General features: G+C 48.6%; 1 protein-coding gene across 1 annotated transcript in view; it reads left to right on the forward strand.

Annotated features, from left to right (window-relative positions):
• The window catches only part of RAD50 (RAD50 double strand break repair protein), a 495,519-nt gene that overhangs the window by 323,452 nt on the left and 149,262 nt on the right, over positions 1-22,805 (forward strand). Inside the window, exons 21-22 of the mRNA XM_085618052.1 lie at positions 2,105-2,232; positions 5,429-5,653. Coding sequence (XP_085474178.1) covers positions 2,105-2,232; positions 5,429-5,653 — 353 coding nt within the window. The remainder of the gene's footprint in view (positions 1-2,104; positions 2,233-5,428; positions 5,654-22,805) is intronic.

The raw sequence follows: 22,805 nt of genomic DNA on the forward strand, positions 1-22,805 counted from the left end.
TGTGTTCTGGTGCTGGCCTGCAGTTTGCTGCTTTAACCAAGGAGAGGCTTAAGGGAATTTGCTGTGTGCGGTGTCCCCCTGAGTGTAAGGACTTTGCTGTGTCCTGAAGTAACTGAACCCCAAGGGCCCGAGGAGAGCTGGCTCCCTGTTGTGGAAAATCAGGAACACAAAAGTTTCCAGAAGTGTCTCAGCGACACTGTGTGGGTGTGCTTTGTGCAGCCTGAGCCCTTCGTGAGGATTGCCCTGTGATCGTGCACACCCGAAGTTCAAGTGTGTCTCAGCGATGCTCTGTGCGTGTGCTTTTTGCAACCTGAGACCCTTGTAAGAATTGCCCTGTGATCGTGTGCACCCGGAACTCAAGTGAGTCTCCGACGCTGTGTGCATGTGCTTCGTGCAGCCTGAGACCTTCTGGATGTTTGCCATTTGACCGTGCACAACTGAAGCTCAAGTGAGTCTGAGCGATGCTGTCTGCGTGTGCCCTGTTGCAGCCTGAGATCTTCGTTATCGCCATCGGCCCAAACCTGCATTCCCAGGGGAGCTGTGCCGCTGGCCCAAGCCCGCCGTTGCCAGAAGCAGGACCTCGAACCAACCCCTTCGGGGGAGGGCCCAGGTTCCGCTGCCTGGAATCAACCAAGTTGCATCTGAGGCTGAAGGCACGAGAAGAGGAGAGGAGAGCGTGGTCGCGCCCCCAGGTAACGTGTGTCGCCGCCTGGGGCGGGGTGCCGGCTCGGAGAGAGACGCTCTCGGCCTCTTCCATTCTTGCAGAGCGAGCCTCTGCTCAAGCTCGTATCGTGGCCCGTACTTGCCAAGGAATGGCAGTACCGGGGCCGGAGTGTGAAGAAGCACTTTGGTTTACACCATATCCGTGCTGCGGGCATATGTTGGCGGAAGCTGATCGTGAGTCAGTACGAGAGGCAGAGAGACCGTCTAAAGCACTGTGATCGGTGCCAAAGTGCCTTGCGCATTGCATTGTTTCTGCATTACGAACTGCCTGATTGTTGCCTTGCACATTGCATTGGGTTTGCATTACGAACTGCCTGATTGTTGCATTACGCATTGCATTAGTTTGTGCAACGAACTACCTGATTGTTGCATTACGCATTGCATTAGTTTGCATAACGGACTGCTGATTGTTGCATTATGCATTGCATTCGTTTGAATAACGAACTGCCTGATTGTTGCATTACGCATTGCATTATTGTTGCATAACGAACTACCTGAGTGTTGCATTACGATTTGCATTATGTTGGCATTACGCACTGCTGGATTGCTGCATAACGAACTGCATTATTTTTACATTGCAAAGTGCCTTATTCTTGCATTACGAACTGCATAGCATTGCATTAGGACTGCATTGGATCATCTAGAATTACTCATTAATACCGCCAGATCCTACAAGGGCTGGCTGGCCTAATAACCGGCCACGAGGAATATTAAAAATACGCATATGTTGGATTCTTATCATGTGGTCTCATCGTATATCTTTTTGTATAAACATATACTTGTTTTTCTATGAAACTCGTGTAAAGTCCTTTTGTGGTGTCATCATTGGGTCACTGAGAGCGTGGTTGCAAATACTTAACACATTTGCCTTGAAGATAAGCCTGGCTGCTCATGCCAAGCTACCAAGGGGGTAAGCAGGGGCTATCTGAGAAGGTGTCCTTCCTTTCTCTGACGTGAAAGCGAGGGTCTCAACTGGGCCTAAGGTACCTACCTCAGCCAACTAGGGAATCCCAGTTCTAACACTAGTGATACCAGAATTGGTTCAGAAACGTAATTAGAACGTTTCAGGTTAGCTGTAATTGCAAATTAGGATGGCTCAAAGTTTCCACCTTTTTAGTAGTCCATAAGTTGAGTTAATTTTGTATCATCTACACATAACGTTATCTTTTACCTTTTAATATACTTGATGTGCTGCAAGCTTCCAGTTCTGACAGTATTAGCCTATTGACTTATGTTTGCGTGTATCAAGTTCATTCCTTGGTACTTTTAGTTTTTTTTCTTTCTACAAACCAAAAAGTTCTGCATTTTTTGTCTAGGGTGCCTAAAAGGAATGAGAGGTGTTTGGTAAATAAACATTTACATATGCATTGATTCTGTCTAGATTCAGGAAAGATGGCTGCAAGACAATTTGACTCTACGCAAAAGAATAGAAGAGCTTGAACGTGTTGAAGAAGATAGAAAGAAGCTCACAAAGGAGATGGGGCAGATGCAAGTCATGCAAATGAAAACGTATGAGCTTTTACCATTTTAAAACCAAATTCCAAACTAATCTGAGAGTCTATTTTACTCCTGAACAGTAACAAATACAACTGATTTTTTTGTAGCCTCTTTTCATTAAAACCCACCACGTTTTCCACAATTTATAATCTTGGTCTTGTAACTACAAAGGGATTCTGTAAGGGTCCACATGTTTACACATTGACACAAGTCCATTCTTCCCTAAACATAGTCGCTTGCCATTGGAGGCACATTCATTTTCTTCAAACTTATCTTCGTCCTTCATCTCTGCTCGTATCTTCTCCCTTGTGTCTACTTCATGTATTCATTAACCCCTATCTTTTGCACTTCATCCTGTTATTGATTTGACAACTTTATTCAGTGTGTGCTTTTCCATCAACACTTGCATTGCGAATCACCTGCAGAGGATCTGCATGTTTCTTCTGCTTTACATGCATGGTGAGAGTTGTCTTCTTTGGGCTGCAGTTATTCTGGTAGACTGGAAGTAGCTATGCTTTGCAGCTCACTAGCAAACTTTACCATGCATGTATTTTCAGTGGAATCAGAAGTTCGTCGACAAAATAACTGTTTTGCCTGTCACTGAAGAAGGGCTAGGAGAGTTCCAGTGCTTTTGTGGACCTCATTGGCAGCCTGCTCTTAAAATAATGCTGCATCCCCATGAAGCCTTTGGCCTTCCATGCCTCCCAAGTTCTGAATACTCTTTAAATGTACACCTTTTTCTACTTGCTCCCCACCCTCCCATTACCTTTCAATTGGGGCTGGAAATATTCGCACTTTGGTAATTAAGTAGGACCTTTTTATCTCCTGCGTGAGTTGAGTAGCACTGAGGTGAGGATGGTGAGATAAAGGTAAAAGGGAGCTGGGAAGTGATGGGGGGATACATTCTCAGTAGTCCTAGCTGGAATCTGAATTGCCATAAAGTCTTAAAGTGCGTTTTCTGCTGCTTGCTCTTGAGTGAGGTGATTTTACCTGCTGTTGCCCCAGGTATGTACTGGAGCCTTAAGGCCAGTAACTGTGATGAGGCAGTGCGAGTTGAGGAACAGAAGGCGCTAAGCTGATACATAAAGGTAACCACCACTATAGACAGGTGGGCCATGGTGCCTATTGAAATTCCATGGTGATAACCTATATACTGGGCAGGGCACAATCAAGTCCTTAGAAGTGAGAAGTGATCAATATAAATAACCAATGAGTGAAGTATAACTTCTCTTTAATTCTGTTTTATTGGTATACTGTGCTTTAAGAAAGAAACTAGGCCATTGTATAGAGGAGAAGTCTACAAGCATCCTTAGGCTGGAATACACTGATAGCAAAGGACTTGCTTCTCTGAATATGGTGTGAGGCACAGAGGCACTACCCTTTTCATAGAGTTCGACCATGATTAACCAGCGCGGTAACCAGCAACCAGCCGTGCCCCCAAGGACAGTTTGCCAACATTATGCCAAGGGGCAACTTGATGCTAAATCAGAAGGTATGGTAGAAAGTGAAGCACAAATGGGCTGCTATCATGAAACTAGTCATCTGCTACCAGAGCTAAATTTAAGAGCTTTCTCTCAAGTCATAATATGAAAACCTTTGTAATCAGATCTCATCTTGAATAAAAACTTGAACCAAACATGGTGACAGTTGAAAGAGGAATGTATGCTATAAATTAGATAATGGGAATCCATTACAGTGAAGTGAAAATATATACACCTGCATGACCAGTATATTGGCAACTGCTGCCTTATCAGAATTTGGATAAATGCATACATAATTAGGGCAAATACCTTCTTCGGGATCCCATCCACCCAATGATTACTCTAGAACGCATACATCAGTTTTTGTCTGCCTTTCAAAAGAAAGTTTGTCCCGCTCCATAAGAGCTTGTCTGTGTGCATATTCAAAGTCACATACATTCTAAGGACCAAAGCATTGAAGCACTGAGGCATTTCTTTCTAGGGCACCAGGATTCACTTTTTCCAAGATCTTTATCTGTTCTGTCTAGGCATTGTGATCCGAAAAGCCACCCTCCCACTGCAGAAGAATTAGATCTGTTCCTTTAAAATTGTTCTCCAAACACAGTCTCTGCCTTTTGGATAGGTTTGTGCAAAACAAATACCACTTAAATATACCAATACAGTCCAGTAAATATCTTACTGAAACGGGAAGTTTGAATAAAATGTGTATTGATGACTGATTACCTGTGCCCTCACAAATTAACACCTTTAGTTAGCGATACATTCTTGTTGTAGAGCCCCAAACTTTATTCTGACTTTTCTGGACGCTGATTTCTTAACCACCTAGGTCTGAGGTCCGCCACAAAAAACACGACTTGAGGCCTACCTTCTGCGTGTGAGCGGCCGACCACAACTTATAAAGAAAACTGGTGAAATATTTATCACTTTTCAGGGTTGTTGTTTTCTGTTGAGTTATCTCTAGGCAAACACAGATAGACTTATTATACCCAAAGAACAGTTTATTAAAAAAATAACCCCTAATATCAATTTATAATATGCTTTATATAATGCTCGCCGCCACCATTTTGGCATTTCTAACTACTGCTATTAACCCAAGTTACTGTTACCCACTTTAATGACCCAGTTCTATAAATCTTTGAAGGATGAAAGTCTGAGTTGAACATAGTATGTGAACGTCATACCAGATTTCTGCAGTTCTGGCCAAATCCTTGAAGAATGTGGTATTTTGTAGGGCTGTCACTGCAGTGGGAGCGTGGGCCATTTGGCCCCGCACCTAATACCTGTTGGTTGTCAATCTTTCTGCTTAGGGTCTTGCTAGACTACCTTCGTGATTTGCAATTGCACCTGTTTACGAGCAGTTTAATGGGTGACCTGTTAAGAGACGTGGGTACTGTTTTCTTAACAATTGACAAGTGTGATAAATGCATTACTGTCCTTTAGGTATTTGCAGGCGCACAGTGTCTGAACGAACACGTGGTTCTCAGTTTCTCTTCATGTTAACATTAGTAAAACAATTGAGTGACATTAGCGACTGCTGTATTTCATTTAACTAATGTCAGCAAATTGGTGCTGTGTCAATATATTTTGCTGCGGTGAACACACTAATCCCATGCTAAAAGTTGCAGTTCTCCAGCCCCCACAAGTTAAAATTGTACATAGTTTCCAGTTAGTAGTTCTTGTGACCCATGCAATTTTAATTATTTTTGTTTGCTGCTTCCTGTTTGCAGTGAATTTCGTCAGCTGGAAGATAAAATAGAAAACTTGAAAAGAAACCATAGCCTGGCACTTGGGAGACAGAAAGGTTTTGAGGAGGAAATAATTCGATTTAAGAAGGAGCTGCGGGAGCCGCAGTACAAGGACGCGGAGGAGAAGTACAGAGAAATGATGATTGTGATGAGGACCACAGAGCTGGTTAACAAGGACCTAGACATCTATTACAAGACACTGGATCAGTGAGTAAAGCTAACTCCTCTATTCCTCATAAAAGAACAGCAACATTTAGCTGCTTTCCCAACATGTACAAGGTGGGATGCACTTCTTGCAGAGTCTTTGTTGTTATTCTGATTATTTTAGGGAGATACCATGTTAGTTTGTATGTGTGTTCACTTGCAACGTTAATTCAGTAGTGGTTGTGATTACACCTGTGTCAGGACCATGGGGTGTCTCCACCACCGGTAATCCTCAGGAGCGAAGATAGGATCCTACCTCTCCCCTAGGGTACAGTCAGCCCCCACACATAGAGCACCAGGAATGCTTAAGCGTACCCCTAGGGAGCGATGAGATAACTCAGAACCTCCAGGGAGAAGATACAACGTTGTCCTGTCACAGGAAGGGAACCCAGGTGAATAGACTGCAGGGTAAAATGGAGAGAAACAGGGGCGTGGCTTGGGCAAGATACCCGATCGGACCTAATCCGAGTCTGCTCCTGCACCACCCCGGGCTTACCCCGGCTACAGCGCGGTTCCTGGGTCCCTGGGCGGGACAAACGCTCTCCGAGTGCGCAGGCGAGCAGATGGGCACCGGTAGATCTGGGCGAAGCCCGACCGAAGGCTGACCGGAGCGCCTGAGACCCGCGGCTGCGGCGGCGCCTCCGACGTTCAAGATGGCGGCTTCCTCAAGGAGATTGGCGCTCCGCGCCGGGCGCGGCTGACGGACCGATGCGCCTGGATTGGGGGCGAGTGTGGCGGCATCTCCCTGGGGGCCTTCGTGGAGACTCGGGCTCGGAGGGGGTGTGAAGCGGACCAGGCGTCGACCGGCGGGGCGTCTTCCCGAGGCTGCGGACTATGCAGAGACAGGGACCCGCGATCTCACAGCCCCGGATGTTGCGGCCTCATTGCGGAGGGAGCGGAGCATGAGCGGCGGAGGCACGGTGAGGAGTGGGAGTGAGGACTGCCAAGGGGGCCCCATGAGAGCTCACGCGCCTGGACGGAGCGGAAAGAGGGGCAGCTGGTGAGTCGCCGTGAGGTCCCTACAACTCTGAGGCGCTGGTGGGAGGCCGCACCCTCGTGGTCGCACCGAGGGGCCTCGGCTGCACCCAGTCTGCAGCGCGCCTCCCTCTCGGGGGCAGAAGAGTGAGACTCTGACAGGGGGCACGCGCCCACTGGACGGGGAGGCCAGAGGAGGTCAGCCACCGTATTCGCGCGGACTGGCGGGCCCCCGGGGATCCAGCGGAGCCCTTAGCGAGGAGGACCAGGAGCGGCTGGGGAGTGCGGTCGGAGCGGTCTGAGGCGCTATTCGGGGGGCCCCTGCTCGTACGAATCACTGGTTGAGCCGGTCGGGGGCGGCCATATGCCGGCTAAGAAGGGTCAGGCAAAACGCAACGCCTCCGTCACCGCCTTCTTCAGTCCAGCGGATAGGGGGCCGTCGGGGGGCCCCGGCAGAACCACCGGGTGCGATGGCGCTTACTAAGGAGGACCTCCTGGCCTCATTGCGGGACTTAAAGGTGGAGCTGCGGGAGGAGATTGGCCGGGATGTCCAACGCTCGATGGACCAGTTGCGCGCAGACTTGCGCGACCAGCTATCCGGCCTCAGGCAAGACGTCGACGCGGTGAGCACACGGGTGGTGGAGTTGGAGGCACACCATAAGGACTTGGACAGCAGGTCCACGGATCACTCGCGACAGATTCAGGCCCTCCAGGAACAACTGACGCAAACGCAGCTAAAGGCGGAAGATCTGGAGAACCGCGCCCGACGCGATAACATACGCGTGCGCCACTTGGAGGAGCGGGCGGAGGGTCCGGATCTCGAGGCATTCCTGGAGGGCCTCTTCGCTGAGGTGGTGAAGCCGCAGACCCTCAAGATCAAGCTTGACCGGGCACATAGGGTGGGCTTTTTGGCGCCGGGAGACAAACGGAGGCCGAGAGACATACAGGCTGTCCTGGCGGCGGCCCGGAAATCCTCGGAGGTGTCGTTCCAGGGATTTACATGTGCGCTGTATCAAGACTTATCCCCGGCGACGTTGGAGAGGCGCCAGTCCTTTCGGCCTCTGACTGCCAAATTGAGAGCGGAGCACATTAGGTATCGTTGGACTTTCCTCTTTGGCCTATCGTTCGAATACCAGAATAAGCAACGAAATGTGACGGACTTGGCGGCCGGCAGGGCCATTCTGGGACTTTCCGCATCAGCAGAAGAGCAGGACGAGGGGGGAGTTTCGGCATCTGGCGGAGCTGGGGCGAAGACCGGAGAGTGGGCTACGGTGGGACGTGCTCCTCCCAGATGACTCCGCGGACGACGACATCGGGAGATTGCCTTATCCAGCAGAAGGGGACCTTGTGCACTTGTTGTGTGCTCCTGCGGCCTCGCTTGCTCACTGCCCCGTCAGGACGGGTGGTTAGTTCAGAAGCAGGAGTGTCGCGGGGCGCTGGACTACAGTTTTGGGCCTGTCGGGGGACCTGGGAACAACAGTTGAGGATGTTTTCCTCATTTCTTTTCTTTGCATTGAGTTATATTTGCTGCCGGGGTGGGGGTGGGCGGGTTGCCATGACCCTCCAAGGGTTTCACACCTGGATGTTGTGGGGTATTTTGGTTATTTCTCTTCTTTTTTCTTCTTTCCTTTCCTTCTTTCTTTCATTTTCTTTTCTTGACACGGAGGGCGGGGGGTATTCCCGGGGGGGCAGGCTCTGGGCTTGGCTGCTGATGTTTGCACTCATTCCAATACACGATGGCTTTATCCATAGGCTCCTGGAACGTACAAGGGCTTAACTCCCCCCAGAAGCGACAGAGGGTGATGAAGTACATATCGGACCGTCACCTGGACATAGTGGCACTGCAAGAAACTCATCTGCGTAGGGGGAAGACCATAGGCTGCGGCATAGGGCATACCCACTCATGTACAGTTCTTCAGCCACCACTAAGCATAGGGGGGTAATGTTGCTGTTTCATAGCGGAGTGAGGTTCCAGCCGTTGAAGGTATGCTCGGACAAGAGGGGGAGGTGGGTGATTGTGAAAGGGGTTTTAAGGGGGCAGACCTGCACTTTCATTTCCCTCTACGCACCCAACACAGGTCAGGCGGGGTTCCTGTCCACTTTTTGTTCGAGATTGGAACAGTTTGCGGAGGGCTCGGTGGTTCTGATGGGGGACTTTAATCTGGTCTGGCAGACAGAGTTGGATAGTTCGCGTTCGCAAAGGGCTGAGTCGGTTACCTTTTCCACGGCTTCTAAACAACGCTTCTCTGACGTGGGGCTTTGCGACGCCTGGCGCACCCTTCATCCTTCCACGAAGGATTACACCCATTTTTCGCATGTCCATCAGTCGTACTCCCGGTTGGACTATATTTTTATCAATCGCTTTCTGTCGGGGTCCCTGCTGGATGCTCAGATCCTTCCACTCTCCGTTTCTGACCATAGTATGGTCACGATCACACTTCACTGGACGGGCCCCCGGAATCACCAGCGGAAGTGGTACTTCCCTGCCTCCCTCACCAGGGACATAGTGCTACGTGCATCACTGCGGGAGGCTATGGACGACTACTTTGCCCTCAATGGCGCGGAGGAGACCTCGGAGCAGATGCGATGGGACGCATTTAAGGCGGTGCTCAGGGGCAAGTGCATCGCACTTAACTCCGCGCTCAACAGGCAGAGAGCAGCGGAACGGGAACGCCTGGAGGAGGAACTAGTGGCGGCAGAGCAGGCCCATAAGGCCAAGCCTTCGCGCCTCACCTTGCGGCCCCTTACGGCGCTGCGGGGCAAACTGAAGTCTATATATGCCAACAGGGCTGAGCTTACTCTCTTGCAGCTACGTCACGCCTCGTATATCCAGGGGAACAAGGTTGGGAGACACCTGGCCCGACAACTCCGGGAATAGGAATATATTGAGGGGATGAGAGATGCCGCAGGTGTGGTCGTTCACTCCGACGCAGGGAAGGCGGACTGTTTCCGCTCCTTCTATAGCAAGCTCTACCCGTCAGACTCTTTGGAAGGCCAGGCGCAGGAAGATTATCTGCAGGGGGTACAGCTCCCCCAGGTTACCGCTGCTGCCAACGCGGACCTCTGCGCCCCCATCTCGTTAGAGAAAGTCACCAGGGCCATAATGGCGCTTAAATTACATAAAGCTCCTGGACCCAATGGCCTCACAGCTCTATTCTATCGCACCTTCGCGCCGGACCTGGCTCCACGACTGCAATCTCTTTTTAACGCCGTCATCACCCAGGGGGTGGTCTCCCCATCTATGGCGGAGGCGGTTATCACGGTCCTCCCCAAGCCGGGGAAACCCAAGGATCACTGTTCCTCTTACCGCCCAATCGCGTTGTTAAACCTGGACGCTAAATTGTATTCCTCTATTCTGGCCGCTAGGCTCAATCCTCTAATGACAGCGCTGATACATCCTGACCAATCCGGTTTCATTCCGGGGAGGCAAACGCATGATAACACACGACGAATTGTACATCTCATAGAAAAAGCCTCTAGAAGACAGTTGCCGGCCGTCCTGGTTGGTCTGGATGCCGAGAAGGCGTTCGACCGGGTGGACTGGGGCTTTCTCTTCTCCACCATGCGTCGGATGGGCTTTGCAGAAGCCTTTATCGCAATGATTCAGGCCAACTATCGGATCCCTACGTCGCGTGTTCAGGTCAATGGGACCTGTTCGGCTCCGTTCGCCCTCTCTAGGGGCACCAGACAGGGGTGCCCTTTATCCCCCTCCTGTTTGCCCTGAGCATTGAGCCACTGGCGATGGCCATCCGGCACAACCCGCTGCTTACGGGTATTCCGTTCGCGGGAGAAGACCACAAGATCTCACTCTTCGCTGATGACGTGCTTCTCTCCCTCACTGACCCCTCCGCGTCGCTTCCGACTCTCCTCGCAGAACTGCGGCGCTATGAACAGGTGGCGGGGTTCAAGATTAATCAGGACAAGTCGTACATCCTTAATCTTACGCTTCAGGGCGCTGAGCTTTCACGCCTCCAGCAGAGCACGCCTTTCCGTTGGGCGACTACATCGCTCCAATACTTGGGAGTTCAGCTCACTCCATCCGTAGAGGATTTGTATAAGGCCAACTTCCCCCCCTTCTTGCGCACATTAAGGCGGACTTGGCGCGCTGGAAGCCTATGTTTATCTCCTGGTTGGGGCGAATTCATTCGCTTAAAATGACGATATTGCCGAAACTGCTCCACTTGTTTCAAGCCCTCCCCATTGATGTCCCTCTCTCTTTTTTCTCGACTATGCGCTCCCTATGCTCTCTCTACATCTGGCAGGGAGGTAGAGCCCGTCTGTCATTTTCCTTGTTGCGGAGGCCCCGCTCTGCGGGCGGGGAGGGCCTCCCCGACTTCCACATCTACTATAAGGCAGCTCAACTGCGCGTATTGATCGAATGGTCGAAAAGAGAATCGGATAAACATTGGCTACATATGGACAGGTCGGTGGCGGGTCGGACTATCTGGGATTTAGCGTGGCGCCCGAAACGAGATAGGCCGGATAACGCATACATCAGCACGCCCACCAGAACAACGTTGCGGGTGTGGGACACCCTGGCTTCGGACGAACGGTGGACCACTTTCCCTTCCCCCCCACACCCCTATTCATGGGCTGGCGGCCTTCCCGCCGGCGCTCACTAGAGGGCCATTCGCAGCGTGGGAGGAGGGGGGTTGTTTAATGGTCGGACATCTCTTTAGGGGGTCACGTTTGATGACTTTCTCCGAATGCAGGACTGACTTTAACCTTCCGCAAACTGAACACTATCGATACCTCCAGCTCAGGCACTGGCTTCAATCACAGGAGGTTCAAGCAGCGATCCACAGGCCCCAGACACCATTTGAAAAATTTGCGCGTACTACCACAACCATGAGGGGGACAATCTCATTTCTTTATGGTCACCTTTTGGCCACTGTAGTCTCCCCGTCCCCGCGCTTTAGGGCTAAATGGGAGGAGGTGCTGCTTCGACCAAGTGAGGAACGGGAGTGGGAGGCGTTGTGGTCGGACATCTCTAAGCACAACCACTCAATAGAATTGCGAGAGGCGCACACGAAGGTAATGGTGGATTGGTACCTCTATCCAGCTAAACTGCGGCATATTTTCCCAGGCACCTCTGACCGCTGCTGGAGGGGGTGTGGGTTGCTGGGGGACTTTCAGCACATTTGGTGGACCTGTCCTACGATCCGTCCCTTCTGGGAAGAGATCTTGGCGCACATTAAATCTATGTTGGGCTACCCGGTCCCCACCTCCATGGCGACAGCATTGTTGGGCCTACGAGATCCCTCCCTGCGCTACCAAACCAGAGCGGACAGGGCCGTGATGTGGCTGTGTTTGGGGGCGGCGAAGGTGGCTATCGCCGCCAATTGGAAAAAGCGGGCGGCTCCCACAGCCTCAATGTGGCACGCCCGCCTCTGGAGACTCCTGAGTCTAGAGAGAATGGCGGATATCTTCAGGGATGACTATACCGCATTTGAGCTCAAGCGGGGCCCACTGGTGACTTTCCTGGGGCGGGTTACCGGCGGCGATTTGCCCGCCCCAGCTTAGGGGCCTGCGGCTATTCCAACTGTAGTAGGCCGCAGCGGCTATGGGTGACATCCCCTGAGTGTATAGCTCACTGTTGCTGGGTCCCTGGGTGCACCCTGGACTTGTCCCCGCTCTGGACGGGCATCTCCCCTCCCTTGTCCCAGCACCGGGCCTTTGGGCCCTCTACCGGAGTCCCTCCCCTGTCTCTTTCTCTCTTACTTTCCTTCTCTTTCCTCTTTCTTCTTTTGTTTGATTTGTGGGGTGGGGTGGGTGGGGAGGGAGGGAGTGTGGGGAGTTGGGGGTGTTTATAAATTGGATTTGCAGCTTCACGACACAGTGTCAGCTGGATGTTTAGACTGAGCCTTTAGAGTGCCGGACCAGCGCTGGACTGTTAGTACCTGATTGACGACTCTGGAGGTCTCCGGGGCATAATTCCAGGGCCTGCTTCCCCTCCGCATTTTAGCTCTTCTGTACCCCTCCAATAGCGTGTGTTACGACTGGGGAAGCTCGCCTCTTCGGGGTTCGTTAAGGGTCGGTACGTTGTTATTGTATTTATCATCGCTTGCTGGTCCACTCCACTATGTGGCACATGTCATGGTCTGTTCCGTTTGTTATGCTTTTTTATTGAGGCTAATAAAAACAATTTTGACAAAAAAAAAGGAGAGAAACAGAAGGTGAACAAGAAGGCAACAATACAGCACTAAATGTGTACACTCTATTCACTAACTCTCCAGCGTCTGATTGTGTGTGGTCTCACACTCACCTTGTAGTAAGATGGAGGTCTGTACAGCATGAGAAGTTACCGTCCAAAACCATAAGAGAAAGTAAACACCCTTGCTGGAATCACTCGCTCTCAATACGGGTGAAAAAGGTAGGAAATTAACAGCATCAGCTTCTGAAAATAATGTTCTCTTTTCAGCACAATCAGTAAATATCTGTCTGTTTCTGGCTGAAGTAGAGGTTTCACAATCAACGAAGAAGTCTCCTTATTTCTGGATCATAAGGATTAGTGTTGGGTTTTTTAAGTGTAGTCAGTGCTTCCGAGCGCTGACTAATGAAAGGAAAATTAAATGAAGTCTTTTTCTTGCCGCGCGTTCAGAGGTCAGGCGTGTTATACACGAAGCGAGGATAATTGAAACCAGCAGGGAAGCACTTATCTCCGCAGGGCCGAAGCTTTTAGAGGTCCGGGAGAACGCGCCCAGGTAAACAATTAATCTGTTTCTCTCTGCTCCGGGTGGCGCGTTCCTAGCGCATGGAAGGATAACGTTCCAAACGAAAAGTGTTGTTTCTCACTGCACCGGGTGGCACGTCTTTCAGCAGGGAAGGAGAACGTTCTTAAACAACAGTGTTGATATTCACTCACGAGGGTATTTCAAGTTGCCGCTTCCTCGCGCATGAAAGGGGTGTGCACCAAGTGAAACGAATACGAGAGCCCCCTCGGGCGTGCAGTTCAGCATAAACGATCAAGAGTTCAGGGATTCACGAAGATTCAGAACAGGCAGGTTCCAACGGTAGTAAGAAGCCGAGCAATTAGTGTTAGGGGCGGGTCTCCTTTTAAACAGAGGGTCAGCTGATGCCTCCTCAAGTAGCGTGGGATCACACACAATCTATTCCCCCACCCAGATGCATTGTGGTACTAGTAGTGTAGGGGGATTGTGAGCCTAATACTAAGTGCAGGAAGCTAGGCGTGTAACATTTCCCGCCCCCCCCCCCCCTTTAAAGGTCGCCTAATTGGGCGTGGTTTTTCGGGGTGTAGGGCATGGAATCTGCGGATTAACAAAGGAGCGTGTACGTTTTCAGCTGGTTCCCATGTCCTATCGTCTGGAGTGTACACCACTCAATCTATGAGGTATTGGAGTTTACCTCTATGTCTTCGAGCATCTATTATGCGTTCCACCTCATATTCTGCTTCCCCTTCTACTATGAGAGGAGGGGGTGGAGGTTCAGGACAGGAAGGGGTGACATACGGTTTAAGCAAGGAAACGTGAAAGACAGGATGTACTTGGACTTCTTGGGGTAACTCTAGTTTCACTGCTACTGGGTTGATGATTTGCATCACCTTATAAGGTCCAATATATCTGGGTTGCAGTTTCCTGCTTAGTAAGCACCTGAGATACTGTTCTAGTGTCTGGTTGGTTCTTTCTGTTTGGCCATCCGTTTGAGGATGGTAAGCTGTTGAAAGACGATGATCTATCTGTAAGGACTGACACAACCCTTGCCAGAATCTAGAGATGAACTGGGGACCCCTGTCTGACACTACGATTGATGGCAAGCCATGTAATCGTACGATCTGGTCTATGAATATCTCTGCGAGATCTTTGGCCTTGGGCACATGTTTTAGAGGAATGAAATGTGCCATCTTGGAGAGCATGTCTACTACAACTAGGATCGTAGTATAACCTCATGAGGTTGGCATGTCAGTGATAAAATCAAGACTGATAGAGTACCAAGAGGCTGGCGGAACAGGTAGTGGTTGTAATAATCCTGCAGGTGCACAATGTAATGGTTTTTGACGGGCACATGTGGGACAGGCCCCTACAAAATTGTGTAGATCTTGTGTCCTTCCCTTCCACCTGAACCACCTCTTACACATTTGGAGTGTCTTGTCTTTTCCAGGATGTCCTGCTAAAGGTAGAGTATGACACCATTGTATGATGAGTTTACGGAGTTCCTCTGAGGGTACATATATACAGTTATCATGGTAATACAGGCCGTTCTCGATTTTATTAAGAGGGTCGGATAACCAGTCCTCTGGTGATAAGGTTGAGTAAGCTACAGAGAGTTTTTCAAAAAACGAGTCAGAACCCCTTTTCTGCTTGTCTCCTATCACTGCTATTTTACTGTCAGGGATGATAGGTACTGGGGTGTCTACTGTGTGTTTCAGGTCTTTACCCAGCCGAGATAAGGCATCAGCCTTCCCATGTTTCATTCCAGGGCGGAATGAGATGATAAAATCATATTCACAAAAGAAAGAAACTCATCGCATTTGTCTTGGAGTAAGGGCTCTTGCGGATTTGAAGAATTGCAAGTTTCGATGATCTGAATAAATCGTGATTACATGAGGGGAACCAAGAAGATAATGACGCCACTCTTGAAAGGCCAATTTAATGGCCAAAAGCTCTCTTTCCCCGATAGTGTAGTTCTGCTCTGCTGGCAGAAGAGTTTTTGAGAAGTATGCTATGGGGTGCAGCGTCCCAGTCTTTGGATCTCTTTGAGACCCCCCCCACCGCATATTGGGAGGCGTCTGCCTCAAGGAAATAAGGTTGTGTTTCGTCTGCATGGCGTATGATGGGTGCTGAAGTGAATTTGCTCTTTAATGTTTGGAAAGCCTGTTCTGCAGCATTGTCCCACACAAACGACACATCTTTTTTAAGAAGCCTCGTAATAGGACAAATGAGGTCGGAGAAGTGATCAATGAACCTCCTATAGAAATTGGTGAATCCTAAGAAGGACTGTACTACTTTCACATTCTGGGGACTTGACCAATTGATTATGGCGGACACCTTGGACGGATCCATTTGTAGTCCGTCAGGGGAGATGACAAACCCTAAAAAGTCAACCTTGGTGGTGTGAAATAGACATTTGTCTAATTTGGAAAATAAATGATTGTCTTGTAAACATTGGAGGACTGTTGATAAATGCTTGATATGGTCCTGTTCAGTTTGGGAATAGATCAAGATATCATCGATGTATACTATTACGAATACATCTAGATATTCCATCAAAACTTCATTTATAAAAAACTGAAAGGTGGGTGGGGCATTGCATAATCCTAAGGGCATTACACAGTATTCATATAAGCCAAATTTGGTACGGAATGCTGTCTTCCACTCATCTCCTTCCCGAATGCGAATCAAATGATACGCACCTCTAAGGTCCAGTTTAGTAAATATTTTGGCCTTGCGCACTTGATCTAAGAGGTTGGAGATGAGTGGAAGAGGATATCTATTTTTTATCGTCACCTTGTTTAAGGCGCGATAGTCCAGGCATGCTCGTAGACCTTCTTCTTGTTTAGGGATGAAAAAGATGGGCGAGGACACTGGCGAGGAGGAGTGACGAATGAACCCTTTCTTTAGCATATCTTGAAGTTTTTCATATAGGTATTTAGTTTCAGGCTCTGTAAGAGCATAGACTCGGCTAAGAGGTAGTTCGGCCCCAGGAACCAAGTCTATTCTACAATCATATGTTCTATGCGGGGGCAAAGCCACCGCTTTTACTTCATCGAACACCTCTGAAAAGACTTGATATTCTACAGGAAGAGCAGAAGGGGGATGCGTGGTTCCCGAACAATACAAGGGAATGTTCATCTGGATCATGTCTTGATAACAATGCTCCATACAATACGATGATTTTAGCGTGAGTTTCCTGGTAACCCAATCTATAAAGGGGTTATGTTGCTGTAACCAAGGTATACCTAATATGGCTCCAAAATTAGGGGTGTCAATCAAGTCAAAAATGATTTTTTCAGTGTGTCCGTTATCACAGGTCATGAGTAGTTCAGGGGTATGGTAAGTCACCAGGCCTGAGGATAGTTCTGATCCGTCCACTGCTCTGACTTTTTTCGGGTTGGGGTTTTAATATGAAATCAATACCACAAGACTTGGCTAGGGTTATGTCTAGGAAGTTCCCTGTGGCTCCAAAATCCACCATTCTAGACAAGGACTTCCTATGTTGAGAGGACAGGAGGAGCACCACAGTGATTGTCAGATGTTTTGGAATTGGGGAGAAGGTATTGGCCAGGAACTGTGAGACCTGAAAGAGAGAGGGACTTGGAAGAGTGGTCTCAAAGCCTTCCAAGTCTGTCAGTTTTCCGCCTGCAACACCGAGATAGTTTTACTTATGGACATCTTTTGTCCTGTTCTAGGCTTGACAGGACACTCTTTGGCATAATGCCCACCTTTCCCACAATACAGACACAGATTCAGTTTTCTGCGTTTGTCCCTTTCTTCTTGTGTCAACGGCCCTCGAATCCCTCCGATCTGCATAAGCTCGCTAATATCCTTTATTTCTTTCTTTTCTATCCTGGGGACCGGGAGACGGGTATATTCTACCTTTATTTTTTCCCCTTTTCGTTCCTGCAACCGATGTTCCAGTTTAACCACCAGATCTATGAAAGACGCACAGTCCTCCGGGGAGTCAACTATTTGAGACAAAATGTCTTTTAATTCGTCCCTTAAACCTCAGTAAAACAAAGACGTTCTTTTGGCTTCGGGCCATTGCGTTTCAGTGATTAGTCCATTAAACGTAGTTATGTATGTTAATAAGTCTTTTGACCCCTGCTTGAGCCCTCGAAGCTCGTTGTCACTAGCCTGCATATACGAATGCCTAGCAAACAGGCGTTTCATACTGTCTTTGAATTGCGCTAAATCGTAAAGCATGGGGTCATCATTCTCTACTAAGGGAGCAGCCCACAGTGCCGCATTCCCCGTCAAGTATGATATTATGAACGCCACCTTAGCAGCGTCATCAGGAAAAGATGCTGCCCTGCTCAGAAACTGCAGATGACACTGGTTCATGAATACAGCATATTTGTTGCTGTCTCCAGAGAACCTTTCGGGCATGGCTAATGGGGTTTGTGGTGATGTTACTACTGTGACATTCACAGGGGTGGACGCCGTGTTCTCTACAGGAGAGGGGCCCGAGAAGGAGGGAACATGAAAGCGGGCGGCCTGTATATAACTCTTCTTGTATATGGATCTACTCTCTGATTCTAGAGGTTTCTGACTTCTTAATACATCTAGTTCTAAGACCAGGCGTTGGTTTTCGGTCTTCACTTCTCTAAGTTCTGCCTGTAGATTAACTACAGCAGCAGCGAGTTCAGCCATGGAAGGTTCTGACGTCATAGGGGCTGCAGCACCTTGTAAGAGTGCATCAAAAGAAGCACCTCTGTCCATTCTTCGCTCTGGGGATTAAGTATACGTGGGCTTGACTTTCTGTCAGGACCATGGGGTGTCTCCACCACCGGTAATCCTCAGGAGCGAAGATAGGATCCCACCTCTCCCCTAGGGTACAATCAGCCCCCACACATAGAGCAACAGGAATGCTTAAGCGTACCCCTAAGGAGCGATGAGACAACTCAGAACCTCCAGGGAGAAGATACAACGTTGTCCTGTCACAGGAAGGGAACCCAGGTGAATATACTGCAGGGTAAAAAGGAGAGAAACAGAAGGTGAACAAGAAGGCAACAATACAGCACTTAATGTGTACACTCTATTCACTAACTCTCCAGCGTCTGATTGTGTGTGGTCTCACACTCACCTTGTAGTAAGATGGAGGTCTGTACAACATGAGAAGTTACCGTCCAAAACCATAAGAGAAAGTAAACACCCTTGCTGGAATCACTCGCTCTCAATACAGGTGAAAAAGGTAGGAAATTAACAGCATCAGCTTCTGAAAATAATGTTCTCTTTTCAGCACAATCAGTAAATATCTGTTCTGTTTCTGGCTGAAGTAGAGGTTTCACAATCAACGAAGAGGTCTCCTTATTTCTGGATCATAAGGATTAGTGTTGGGTTTTTTAAGTGTAGTCAGTGCTTCCGAAAGGAAAATTAAATGAAGTCTTTTTCTTGCCGCGCGTTCAGAGGTCAGGCGTTTTATACACGAAGCGAGGATAATTGAAACCAGCAGGGAAGCACTTATCTCGCCGGGCAGAAGCTTTTAGAGGTCCGGGAGAACGCGCCCAGGTAATCAATTAATCTGTTTTCTCACTGCTCCGGGTGGCGCGTTCCTAGCGCATGGAAGGATAACGTTCCAAACGAAAAGTGTTGTTTCTCACTGCACCGGGTGGCACGTCTTTCAGCAGGGAAGGAGAACGTTCTTAAACAGTGTTGATTTTCACTCACAAGGGTATTTCAAGTTGGTGCTTTCTCGCGCGTGATAGGGGTGTGCACCAAGTGAAACGAATACGAGAGTCCCCTCGGGCGTGCAGTTCAGCATAAACGATCAAGAGTTTAGGGAGTCACGAAGATTCAGAACAGGCAGGTTCCAACGGTAGTAAGAAGCCAAGCAATTAGTGTTAGGGGCGGGTCTCCTTTTAAACAGAGGGTCAGCTGATGCCTCCTCAAGTAGCGTGGGATCACACACAATCTATTCCCCCACCCAGATGCATTGTGGTACTAGTAGTGTAGAGGGATTGTGAGCCTAATACTAAGTGCAGGAAGCTAGGCGTGTAACAACCTGCACACAATAAGCAACATTGATCTGCAGACGTGAGGAAAAGATCAACAGTCAAGGCATGTATCCTACAGTCTGCAGGAGTCTCAGTTGTGAGTAGAAGTATTTGGAGCTTTCTTGTACTTCAATTTTTCAGTAGAATGGTTTGAAATCAAATGTATTTGTCCAGTGGACTGATGACATCAAACTGTTTTGGTGCAGGTGGGATGCTGGAGGGTTTATAATTCACCTTGTGGTACCAATCACTCCTCTAGCACCTCTGCTTACGCTGCATACTATAAATATGATTGTGAATCTGCTCAGTAACTTTCTTAAAGAAATCCATGTTGAAACGTGAAAGGAGTCAGGTAAGTTACACTTATTAGGTTACTGCAGTTATATCGATTTAAGCCAAGGTACAATCTTGAAGAAAGCCCAATACGCAATCTTTCTTTTGTTATGAATACTGAACAATTCACTTTCTGTAAACATCATCAGTAGGGCAGCTGTCTGTTTTGCCCTATTTTTAGTAGTCAACATACGTTCTGCTATCGGCAGGATACCCTTACAATGCAGTTTTTATTGCATGGGACTTTACATAGCAGGTAGGTTTTTGATGACTTCACATCATATTATTTAATTCACAAGCAAGTATATGTTTTAGGCAAGTGTGGCTGTATAAACACATGCTTTGCATACTTCTGCCCTCTATTGTTGGGCGTGGATGCGTGCAAATAGTTTTTTTCAAAGAAGCCTTTAGTCATGAGTTTTAGTGACTCTTCCTCTTGGTTATAATGAGAATGGGCACCACCACCATTGTTAGATTGGTTTCTTTGTACAGTTGCGTTCAGACGTGTGTGCCTTTGCTCTGGTTTGAGACATTTAGGGTGCTCTTTTTGGTTCGTGCTACACTCTCACCCACGTCGCTATTGCTTTGATCACATTCTCCTATTCTGCATATCGAGCAAAGTCTGCGAGCTTCCACTGCGGCCCCTAGAGGACCTTGCCCTTCGGGACATCTTACTCTGTCTTCATCAGGCTCTCCAGAAAATGCTCTGCTGGTGATGGAACGGACACCCTTCCGTAACTGCCCTCGCTGCCACGCAGAATATCCCCAGACCGACTTACTGTGATCTGTGTTATCACTGTAGCACAGAGGTGGATTGCGAGGCCTGTAGCTCCTTCCGCTCGAAGAAAACCCTCCTCTGAGAACGTCTAACATGTCAGTTCGAAATGCACCACAGAAGCATCGGGGACACTTCAACATCTTCAGCCATGAAGACATCGGCGAAGCAGAACAAGAATACTCTGAAGCATACATAGTGGAAGATGAGTAATTCTCCGTTGAGGGTAGTTCCGGCTCCAACGTCGAACTTGACTTCGAAATGCAGGACGTTAACCCGGCTCAACAGTCTGTGAGCACAGTACCCCCATCTCTCAAGATCATGTTGAACACTCAAAGAGATACACGGCCCCTCTTGTTCAAGAGGCCCTCGGTCCACCACTGCTGTCTGGCCATGGTCAGCACCGAGCAACTGGTTCGGACGCCTCGCCTTCAGGCTGGTGTTTCGGTACCGAGCCAAAGCTTTGAGTGTCCAGCACCTTGGTGCAGAGATGTCCATTGACGTCCACAGCTTCGACAAGTGGTACTTCGGCGCCAAAACGAAAACAGGGCTCAGATCACAAAGTTTAGAAGCCGGCTCTGAAACAAATGCTGGCAAGCCGATAGAGTAGATTCTAGATAAACTGCAGGAAAAGCTGGACACTCGACACAGACAGATCCATATTCAGCCTCATACTGGCCGTATTCTAGCCAGGCCTTCAGCTTTGATTCCTCCACCACCGAAATGACAGTTGTCTTTCCAGGAGGCTCTTGACTCACCAATACCATCAAAACAAAAGAAGAAATCCGATAAAGCCACTGGCCCTCGGCTTCTTCTACCACCTTAACCACTTCCACCACCAGATTTAACCTCTCCACCACAGCCTGTTGGAGAGGCCCTTTATATCTCACCACAAGGGTTCCTGGAGGTTCATAAGGGGGCACGTTGCAGATTATGATACCTTGGGTACACCACCATATAATGACCCATGGAATGCATATGATATTAGCCCTCAAGAGGACAATGACCTAGATTTATATAACGCCCTCCTCTCCTGACCATTCAAAAGCGTATCAGGAGTTAATTGATAGAGCGTCTGCATTCCATGATGTACAGCTTCACAAAGAACCACTAGAAGAGGATTTCCTCTTTGAGACCCTTTCATCTATCAATAAAGCCACTCAGTATTCACCTATGCTAAAGAGCATGAGGACATTTTTAAAGGCACTGTGAGGGCTAGAGTAACAACACCCAGGGTCGATAAAAAAATATAAGGTCTCTCCATAAGATCACATATACACTAAGGGACAAATACCACCAGACTCGCTAGTAATCACCAATGCTTGCAAGCAAAATAACTCACAAGCTAGTGAAGACTCCCGCCTCCTCACAAAAAGAGCAAGCAAATTGATGCGGTTGGCAAAAGGGTTCCAGCACAATCTGCCAACCATTTTCATATAGCCAATTCAGTGGGGTTGCTTGTTTTTTGTGGCCGTGCTCACTGGGATGCAATGGAGGACCTGCTCCAATATCTAACAGAAGAGCACAGGAAAAGAGGATAGGAACTTCCCTAGTGTATATCAAACACCTCTATACTCTGTGCCCTAGATTCTGTTGATCGTGTAGCTAAAGGAATCAATACCATTATCTTGCTGCGGTGCATGTATTGCTTCGCATTTCTGGTTTTAAGCCAGAAGTACTTCAAAGTCTCCTCAATGTATCCTTTGATAAAGTACAACTTTTCGGTCCCCAAGTTGACCAGGATCTAGAAAAGATTAAAAAGGATACTGACAGGAAAATCGATGGGATCCATTCAGACACCTACTCCACGTGGTTCCTTTCGCCACACCAGCTATCGTGGAGGTTCCAGGACAACCTCTTCTGATGCTCCACCGCCTACCAACGTAGTCAGAGTCAATATGCCTCACCAAGAGGTTACTATAGAGGCTCCTACAGGGGCAGCAACTCCAAGGGTAAATGTAAGGGTGCTTCCTCATGTGGTGGAAGACCCACCACCAAACAATGACTTCCCTCAAACCATACAACACCTATGGGGGGGTTGACTGCAGGCACATGGCAATCAGTAATATCAGACCAGTGGGTTTTGGACATTATCCAACATAGTTTTTGTCTGGAGCTCATCACCACATCTTCCAACTTTCCACCTCACACCCACAGGAAATCACTGGAATATCAAATGATGCTCAAACAAGAAGTTCAAGCTTTTCTACTCTAAGGAGCTATAGAACCTGTCCCTCTACGCCCTCAAGGCTCAGGAGTATACACCCTATACTTCTCAATCCCCAAAAAGGGCGGATCTTTACAGCCAATTTTAGACCTCAGGTCTCTAAATCATTCCATCCTGTCCGAGCATTTCCATATGGTTACTCTCAAAAATCTGATCCCACTTCTCCAATACGTCG

This window comes from Triturus cristatus, chromosome 7, assembly GCF_964204655.1.
Source record: "Triturus cristatus chromosome 7, aTriCri1.1, whole genome shotgun sequence".
Classification (NCBI taxonomy): domain Eukaryota; kingdom Metazoa; phylum Chordata; class Amphibia; order Caudata; family Salamandridae; genus Triturus; species Triturus cristatus.